At 45.1% G+C, this 10,401-nt stretch overlaps 1 protein-coding gene across 1 annotated transcript in view; it reads left to right on the forward strand.

The window, feature by feature from the left end:
- Nucleotides 1-2,384, forward strand: part of LOC122923189 (dipeptidase 2-like) — a 38,810-nt gene extending 36,426 nt beyond the window's left edge. The window contains exon 8 of the mRNA XM_044273925.1: nt 54-2,384. Within this exon, the coding sequence (XP_044129860.1) occupies nt 54-236 (183 nt within the window). The 3' untranslated portion in view covers nt 237-2,384. The remainder of the gene's footprint in view (nt 1-53) is intronic.
- The last annotated feature ends 8,017 nt before the right edge of the window (nt 2,385-10,401 follow it).

Consider the following 10,401-nt stretch of genomic DNA (forward strand, 5'->3'; position numbering starts at 1 on the left):
GAATCAGGCCTTTTATATATTTGTGTCTTCTTTTGTGTCTTCCAAATGTGCAGGTTAGAGATGAGATGCTGAACGTGAGACCTTCAGAAGCAGAGATTTCAGAGGATAAGCTGAGCTACTCTTGCCGTTTAGATCTGCGGAAAATTCAAAGTATAAATGCATCCGGCATTCAAGAAATCAGCGCCGCTTTCACTCTAGCAACATGTATATTGTCCTGTATATATGTATTTTGGTAACTGTGTTATTCATTGATGATGTTTGTTCTTTAGAAAAGAAAGCAGGTGCAAGTGCAGAGACCCCCTCTGTGCAGTACCTCAGAGCAGGGGGTATCTGCACGAGTCTTAAGCAAAAATATTCTTCAGGTCTGCGTATATAGTAGACTATATCTATTTCTAGCTAAGGTACTAAGGTAAGAGTAGGGCTCTATTACATTGCACAGTGTTCCGAAAGGACTAGTGCTGATCGGCGAAAAACGCGTTGATTGGCGCTTGTTTGCATCGGTCTACTACACAGGCCGATGCAAAATGAATGGGGGAGGCAAGATTGCTACCACGTTCATTCCTCCCTCAGTCAGTTCTATTATCAGCAGCATACCCGTGATTACAAGGAGATGTGCTGCCGATATTCCTGTATCTTCTATTCTTATGAAAGATGTAAATCGTCCGACAAACTTTTTTATGGGCGGCATGATTATATAGGACAATTATTGGGAATGAGTGTTCCTGTGAATGCTCATTCCCAATAATTGGCATAAAAATTGTACAGTCTCATAGGCGCATAAGTTGCAGATAGACTGCAAGGTCAGACTACACAGTTGTAGGCTATAATGTTATGGACAAAGCCCTGTTTACACAGAACTAGGATATATAGATTTTTTAATTATAACTACTTGGAAATGTGCTTCATTTTGCTTGATAGGCGCTGCAGCAGTGGTTGGAATAGCGCCTCTAGCCTTTGCATCCTAATTATTTCCTTTGCTTTGGATTGTAAGTAAAGGGTTGTCTCATCTTAGACATTGGCATATCACTTGGATGTGCCACTAATGTCAGAGCCGCCTTCCATTCATTTCTATTGCACTGCTGAAAATAGCCGAGCACTATGTGTGGTCTCCACATTTTTTGTAGACCCTTAGAAATGAATGGGTACAAGTGCAATCTGCAAAAAATGGGGATGGGACGCAGACCCAAAATCCAGTCATGTGTATGAGCCCTAACAAGTATTTGTCATTGAACCCAAAAGAGAAAAACACCATGAACAGTGTGACTTTATTATATGTACAATTATTCACTTGTCAGACAAGGTAACAATGACTTAAGATTTTTCTTCCTTTTTTCATTGTCGCCTTCCAAGGACTATAACTTTTTTCCATCCTTGTAGCTGTAAGGGAGCTTATTTTTTGCGGGACAATTTGTAGTTTTTAATGGTGCCATTTTGGGGTACATGTAACCTTCTGATTAACTTTTATTAACTCTTTCTGGGAGGGAGATGGGAAAAAAACAGCAATACTGCAACTGAGTTTTTAAATTTTGCGGCGTTCATTTTTAGGCATAAATAACATAATATTTTTATTCTCTGGGTCAGTACGATTACAGCGATACCAAATACATATAGTTTTTTTTTTTTTTTTTTTACGTTTTACTACTTTTGTTCAATAAAAGCCACATCCGAAGACCCATAACTTTTTTATTTTTATTTTGTTGTGTGAAGGCTTAATTTTGTAAGACGACTTATAGTTTTCATTGGTATTATTTTGGGGTAAATAACAATTTTTAATCGCTTGTTATGAAGTTTTTTTTGCTGGAGACTAAGAATAAATTTGCAATTCCTGATTTATTTTTATTTTTTTATGACGTTCACCGAGATACCTGTTTGAAGTTGGCATGCAGACGTCTCTGGGGATCATTCTACATGGCGGTTTTGTCCTATTTTGTTGTGATTTTCAACCAATCTGTGATCTAAAATATTACACAGTTTTTTTTTTTTTATATATATATATTTTTTAATTGATGTATCATCAGGTAAAAAAGATTACATACGTTTTCAGAATCATATATCAAGATACAGGATGCATTTTGTTTTTTAGTATAACAATAATTGAATACATGACATATTCAAAATAAAGAACAATATTCCCACCCTCCCTATCCCTTCAAAACTTCCCAAAAGGATATCTGCTCAAGTTCTCCCTCCCCAATTTTAGAATCGTATATAAATAACATTACGATGAAGATACCATTGGACAAGAACTCAAAGTCCTCATTTCTAATTTTCCCAAGTTCCCCTTCAACACAGCTTTGGAGTACCATTCTGTATATTGAAAAGCTGACATGAGCCTATTGATGTCTGTCTGTGTAAGATGTTTTTCAATAAACGTCTTCCATTTACGAAAGAATCCTTTTGTTTTTTTTTCCTTCTGTTGAGTTCCGTATCTAGTTTATCAATGTAAAAACCGGATTCCAAAAAAGTTGGGACACTATACAAATCGTGAATAAAAACTGAATGCAATGATGTGGAGGTGCCAACTTCTACTTCTACTATTTTATTCAGAATAGAACATAAATCACGGAACAAAAGTTTAAACTGAGAAAATGTACCATTTTAAGGGAAAAATATGTTGAATCAGAATTTCATGGTGTCAACAAATCCCCAAAAAGTTGGGACATGGCCATTTTCACCACTGTGTGGCATCTCCCCTTCTTCTTACAACACTCAACAGACGTCTGGGGACCGAGGAGACCAGTTTCTCAAGTTTAGAAATAGGAATGCTCTCCCATTCTTGTCTAATACAGGCCTCTAACTGTTCAATCGTCTTGGGCCTTCTTTGTTGCACCTTCCTCTTTATGATGCGCCAAATGTTCTCTATAGGTGAAAGATCTGGACTGCAGACTGGCCATTTCAGTACCCGGATCCTTCTCCTAAGCAGCCATGATGTTGTGATTGATGCAGAATGTGGTCTGGCATTATCTTGTTAAAAAATGCAGGGTCTTCCCTGAACGAGATGACGTCTGGATGGGAGCATATGTTGTTCTAGAACCTGAATATATTTTTCTGTATTGATGATGCCTTTCCAGACATGCAAGCTGCCCATGCCACACGCACTCATGCAACCACATACCATCAGAGATGCAGGCTTCTGAACTGAGCGTTGATAACAACTTGGGTTGTCCTTGTCCTCTTTGGTCCAGATGACATGGCGTCCCAGATTTCCAAAAAACTTCGAATCGTGACGCGTCTGACCACAGAACAGTTTTCCATTTTGCCACACTCCATTCTAAATTATCCCTGGCCCAGTGAAAATGCCTGAGCTTGTGGATCTTGCTTAGAAATGGCTTCTTCTTTGCACTGTAGAGTTTCAACTGGCAACGGCGGATGGCACGGTGGATTGTGTTCACTGACAATGGTTTCTGGTAGTATTCCTGAGCCCATTCTGTGATTTCCTTTACAGTAGCATTCCTGTTTGTGGTGCAGTGTCGTTTAAGGGCCCGGAGATCACGGGCATCCAGTATGGTTTTACGGCCTTGACCCTTACGCACAGAGATTGTTCCAGATTCTCTGAATCTTCGGATGATGTTATGCACAGTTGATGATGATAGATGCAAAGTCTTTGCAATTTTTCGCTGGGAAACACCTTTCTGATATTGCTCCACTATCTTTCTGCGCAACATTGTGGGAATTGGTGATCCTCTACCCATCTTGGCTTCTGAGAGACACTGCCACTCTGAGAAGCTCTTTTTATACCCAATCATGTTGCCAATTGACCTAATTAGTGTTAATTGGTCTTCCAGCTCTTCGTTATGCTAAAATTTACCTTTTCCAGCCTCTTATTGCTACTTGTCCCAACTTTTTTGGGATTTGTTGACACCGTGAAAATTTGAATCAACTTATTTTTCCTTTAAAATGATACATTTACTCGGATTAAACGTTTGATCTGTCATCTACATTCTATTACAAATAAAATATTGACATTTGCCATCTCCACATCATTGCATTCAGTTTTTATTCACAATTTGTTTAGTGTCCCAACTTTTTTGGAATCCGGTTTGTACATAAAGTGAGACATCTGGGATATTAAATCCTGTAGTTGTGGGATATTTGGTTTTGGCCAGTTATTTAGAAGGCCACGGAGAGACGCGAATAAAGCCACATCTATTATCAGTTTTGGTTTAGATGACTCATCAAATATATGGAACAATATTGTTTCCGGATTGTGATTTAATGTGTCTCCCCATGTATCTTTGATCCATTTGATGACTATCTTCCAGAATGTCTGGATATGGACACAAGACCATACGCAATATGTAGAATCTGCCTTATTCGACCCACATTTACATAGAAACATAGAATGTGTCGGCAGATAAGAACCATTTGGCCCATCTAGTCTGCCCAATATATCTGAATCCTATGAATAGTCCCTGGCCCTATCTTATATGAAGGATAGCCTTATGCCTATCCCATGCATGCTTAAACTCCTCCACTGTATTTGCCGCTACCACTTCTGCAGGAAGGCTATTCCATGCATCCACTACTCTCTCAGTAAAGTAATACTTCCTTATATTACTTTTAAACCTTTGCCCCTCTAATTTAAAACTGTGTCCTCTTTTGGACATGTTTTAAGGTATTCTGTCGCTCTCGACTTTCTCGAGAAATTGAACGCATAAATTGCTGAGTGTATGAGGTGAAAATGTGATTCCCTCCACTTTTCACACGGCACTGCTTTACATACTCTCATCCAGCCCTGCAATACGTCATCAACTGGTAATGTAACTTGTAGCTTCCCCCCCCCCCCCCCCATTTTTTGAACAGATTTGCTTCCGTTTTTTTTTGTCTCCTGTATCCCTAAACACATGATATATGTGGGAGATAAAGTATTTAAAATCCCTATGAATTAGTGAAAATGCCAATGATTGAGTTTTGCACTCACTAGATACATCTAGTAAGCTTTGCTTGCAAAAGTGAGTGATTTGTTGATATGCCGGAAACTGGGTCTCCCTAAAATTATATATATTATTTTTTTTTTAACTCGTTTTATTCAAGGATAGTAAAACAAGTATGGCATACACATGACATCACAAAAGGCCCACGCAAGGGTCCATCAGAGATACATATGCAAAGTATCACAAATGGTGCGAATACACAAGCAGGGATTACAGATAAGAGATATGCACAACATCAACAGATAAGCATTAGAAGTGAGAGAGCCCCATTGGACTTCCCCACCAACAGCATATGACAAAAATCACGACAGACACCAAGGGAAAGATCCTCACAGATCAAGTAAACCCTAACCAACCTCTACGCACGTGGTGCGTGCATAGTGAGCGGTGAAGAGCACCACCCCGACCACACCCTATCAAACTTCTGGGGGCACCCCCTGTGTTTATAGACCACCTTCTCCATAGATATCGCACTGTTTACCATCGATAGCCATTGACCCTTTGAGGGAAGGAACTCCCCCATCCAGCGAAGCGCAATCGCTTTCCTAGCCAAGAACAGAGTCCTTTCCAGGAAAATCTTGTGGTAATGCGACCAAGCTTCCTCGTCTACTATACCCAGGATACACATCTTGGGGCACAACCGCAGCGTCGGAGGGACCAAGGTCTGGAGAACCTCCAAGATCGACATCCAGAACCGATGTATGTCCGGGCACTCCCATATCATATGCCAGAAGTTGGCGCCCTCCGAACCGCACCTATGACACCGAGAGTGATCCAACCTACCCATCTTGTAGAGTCTGGTGGGGGACAGGTAGCTATAATGTAGGATAAAGAGCTGTGTCATCCTGTTATTGATTGAGGGGGATACCCTTGTTGGTGCCAGCAAAGTCTCCTCCCATTCCTCAGAGGACAGGGAGGGTATGTGCCCCTTCCATTTAGTCTCCACCGCCAGTGGGGTTACCCGCATATGACAATCCAGCAGATGAGTGTAAAGCGCCAAAATCATCCCTCTGGGTCCCTGGGATCTGAGAACACCAATGATGGGGTACTTAGATATACTTCTGTCATCTCCTCGAAATTGGGCCTGTACTGCGTGCCGTAGCTGGAGGTATCTATAAAAGAGGGTACGCGGTACTCTAAACCTCTCCTGCACCTGGGAAAATGAAATCAGCTGCCTTCCCTCAAACACATCCCCCAATGCGCTTATTCCATGCCTCCTCCATTCTGACACTCCCTCCAACCGATACAGATGGGGGAACATGCAATTGTCCCATATGGGGATCTCGCTGGGCAAATCCTTGTATAGATTTAATTTCGACGCCTGCCAAACCTGATGGGCCAGTTTATGAATCGGTAGGACACTCTGTGACAGTGAACTGGAGCCTTCCAAAACTGGCCACAGAGTGCGAAGTCCAAGATACCCATGTAGATGAGCCTCAGCGTTAGGCCGAGGGGTCTCAGTAACCCAGCACCTCAGGAACCGCAGCTGACTTGCTATGAAGTACAAGAAAAAATCAGGGAGGGCAGCGCCTCCTTGCAGCTTTGGTCTCTGAAGAACTGGGAGCGAGAGCTTTCTCCTGGCTTTACCCCAGACAAATGCCGTAGTCAAGGCGTGAATGCGCCTAAAAAATCCCCTGGGGATCGGAGTGCAGGCATGGGACAGCAAGTATAACCCCTTGGGCAATAGTATCATTTTCACCAGGTTCAGTCTCCCCATGACGGATAACGGGAGGGTCTCCCACGTTCTGAACTTCTCTTGGAACAGTGACTCTAGGGGATCAATGTTCAGCATACGCGAGAGCTGTGGCGATCTGGTGATCATGACCCCCAAATATTTGAATCTATCCACTACTGGCAGATTACAGTGATTATCCGGCCAGTCGTGATCCCATAACGGCATGATCGCCGATTTGCCCCAATTTATATGCAGCCCAGAAAATCGCCCAAAGGACACAATGATCTCAACCGCTCTAGGGAGAGATGCGTCTGGGCTGGACATAAACAAAATCAAATCATCAGCGTACAGCCCAATTCTATCTTCCCTGCCATCCACCTCCACCCCCAGAAAGACAGGGTCCTGCCTGATCCGTAAGGCTAAATGTTCTATCGCTATGGCGAACAGAAGAGGTGAAAGTGGGCACCCCTGCCTCGTGCCTCTGAGTAAAGAGATTTTGTCTGAGAACGCTCCATTGAGTTGAATACGGGCAGAGGGGCTCTTATACAAAACTCCAACCCATCTAACGAAATTGGGACCAAAGCCGAATTCCCTCAACACGGCTGATAAAAAGGGCCATTCTAAGGAATCAAAAGCCTTAGCCGTGTCAAGAGAGGCCATAGCCCACTTATCCTTCCGAGCCGCTCCAACCTGGGCAATCACCTGCGCCCTCCTGATATTGTCCAAAGTGGATCTTCCAGGCATGAAGCCAGATTGATCAGCATGTATCACAGACGTTATCACCTTATTCAGTCTATTAGCCAATATCCTAGTGAGGATTTTATAGTCCAGATTCAAAAGCGAAATCGGACGATAAGATCCGCAGTCCAGCGGATCCTTGCCAGGCTTCAAAATCACGACAATGGAGGCGTCATGCATGGATTCCGGCAAGGATCCGCGGGAGTGCACAGCCCTAAATAATTCCAACAGCTGTGGGCCCAGGATCTCCCTATATCTAGAGTACAGCTCCACTGGAATGCCGTCCGGGCCAGAAGCCTTACCCGATGGCAAATCCATGATAGCTCTCTCAACTTCCTCTAGGGTAATATCCTCCTCCATAATGCCTCTATCCAGGCTGCTCAATTGAGGGTGGGACACCTCACTTAAATATGCCTCTAAATCCCCCTCTGAGTACGTGGCCACTGATTTATATAAATCCACATAAAAGTTGTGTAAGCACTGCAAAATGCCCTGAACCGACTCCACTATGCGACCATCAGGCTCCCTGAGACGAAGGACTGGCGGGGCCATGGTGTTAGCACGCGCTATATGAGCTAGCAGCTTCCCTGCCTGATTGCCCGTCTCAAAGGCCTGCTGCTTAAGAAAAAACAGCTTCCTATTGCTCTTTTCCTCAATATGCAACATGTACTGCCTACCCGCAAGCAACCATTCCCCTCTGCGTTCCTCCGTAGGAGAGTCAGTAAATGCCCTCTCTGCCTCCTTGCAACTAGCAAACAGTTCCTCCTCCTTACGCTGCGATTCTTTCTTAACATAGGATATAGAGGACTTAATGCAGCCCCTAAGGTATGCTTTTAAAGTTTCCCATAATAGCAGGGGGTCAGTGGAGTCTCCCTGGGCCTCAAAGAACACCGTCAGTTGATCTGGAATTCTGTCCGTTAGGCCAAACAGAGTAAGCCAGAAGGGATGAATCCGCATTTTGCTACCCGGGCACAGGGGACCAGACAGTGTCAGCTCAGCCAAAATCGGGGCGTGATCAGAGGGGCCCTGGGGACCATATCTAACGTCCACCACATCAGTATACGCTAAGGAGTTACAGAACAAGTAGTCGATCCGTGATAGAGCACCCCTGGAGGGGGTGAAGCAGGAGTATTCCCTGGCAGTGGGATTCCTAGCCCTCCAAACCTCTATCCACCCCATCTCCTGGGAAATCCTAGCAAGAGTTGAAGAGTCTCCTCCCACCCCACCTCTGTCAGCCCTACCACTAAACCTATCCGCAGCCTCGCTCATTACCTGATTGAAGTCCCCCATACACAAGAAGCGAGCGGCAGGGTATTGAGTCACAAAACCTACCACTGCTTGCAGCAAGGAAAGAGAGGCAGGGGGCGAGTTGTACAAATTAACAATCACATATGGAAGACTATCAATGTAAGCGAATACAAAAACATATTGACCCCCCTGATCTACAACCGAGCGCTGAATCTCGCACCGGAGGCTCCTGTGAAACATTAGGGCGACCCCTCTAGAGTGCGAACTGCCATAGGCGTTAAATAAATGCTGAACCCAAGGCTTCTTCAACCTGTGGCCTGTTTCTGGGGTGAGATGGGTCTCCTGAAGTCCCAATATCTGGGGGTTAAATGACCGGATCTGGAAGAACACAGCAATCCTCTTTCCAGGATCCCCCAGCCCTCTGACGTTCCAGGACATAACTCTCAAGGGGGCCATATCGACACTACGTATGAATCTCTGACATATACCCTCCCATAGGCTGCGTTCGCCCCCTGATTAAGCACCGGAACCCTCCATGTCAGCCACCATTTTGCAATTGAAACGGTTAGTGATAGCCATACTTGATACGAGTAAACAGGAGCATAATGTAACATAACATATAACGAGAACATGAAACACCTGAGTGTATCAGGCTGTAGGCCTGTTAACTGAAAGGCCTTAGCTTCGGGGACCTGTATGGTGTACAAAGGTGTTAATACCACACAGGTGACACTCCCACCCCCCTTGCATCCTGATATTGAAAACCGCCACCCCCATCACCAGCAAGAGGAACATTGATAAGCATCATCCATTAATCGCCTCATAAATGTCCCCATTGTCCCTTTCTGAGATCAACTAGACATTATAAAAGCTTCACCTCACTGCAACAAAACAGTAAGGCTAGGAACAACATCAAAGTCTGTCTAATAACAGGGTCCAGTTCTATGAAGACAAGTGGGGACACATAATACTTGCGATGCGAACAGCATACAGATCAGCGCGGCGGAGGCCGCGCAGCCATCCTCGATGCCCACTCCTCGGCCTCCCTTGGATCGTTAAAGAAAATGGTTTTCTCTCCATCAATCACCCGCAGGCGAGCTGGGTAAGCCATAGAGTACTGCAAATTCAGCTCGCGGAGGCGCCGCTTGACCGCGACAAAGGTAGCTCTCTTCTTCTGGAGATCCGCAGAGAAGTCCGGAAAGAGGGAGACTCTGGCATTATCATGTCGGATATCCTGCTTGCTCCTGGCCTGGCTGAGGATAAGATCCCTATCTCTCCAGTTCAGGAGGCGCGCCAGCAGCGGTCTGGGGGGAGCTCCGGGTGGCGGTTGCCGAGCGGGAACACGATGGGCCCTCTCCACGGCATATGCAGGTGTAAATGATGCCTCCGGGAACTGCTCTCTAAACCAGGTCTCCAGGAACGCCGCTGGGTCTCGTCCCTCCGCCTTTTCAGGTAGGCCCAGGATCCGCACATTATTGCGTCGCTGGCCATTGACCCACCGCTCATTATTGGAGCGAGCTGGCCATTGACCCACCGCTCGCTCCAAATTCTGCACTCTCCCCTCCAGTGGTCTGGTCGAGTCCTCCAGGGCCGAGACCCTATCCTCAGTGGTCTTGACTCGATCCCTCAGCTGCTGCATATCATGGCGTAGCAGGCTGACATCGACTCTCACCTCCTCCAGCTTGCCCGTTAGCGAGGATTGACAGGATGAGATCGCCACCAGTAGCTGATCATAAGCCGCTTTAAGGGTGAACTCGGGCTCGGTGGGCTCCTCCGCCTCCGCCTGCTGCGCGGCCTGACCTCGGG

Source organism: Bufo gargarizans, unplaced genomic scaffold, assembly GCF_014858855.1.
Source record: "Bufo gargarizans isolate SCDJY-AF-19 unplaced genomic scaffold, ASM1485885v1 original_scaffold_1339_pilon, whole genome shotgun sequence".
In the NCBI taxonomy this organism is placed as follows: Eukaryota; Metazoa; Chordata; class Amphibia; order Anura; family Bufonidae; genus Bufo; species Bufo gargarizans.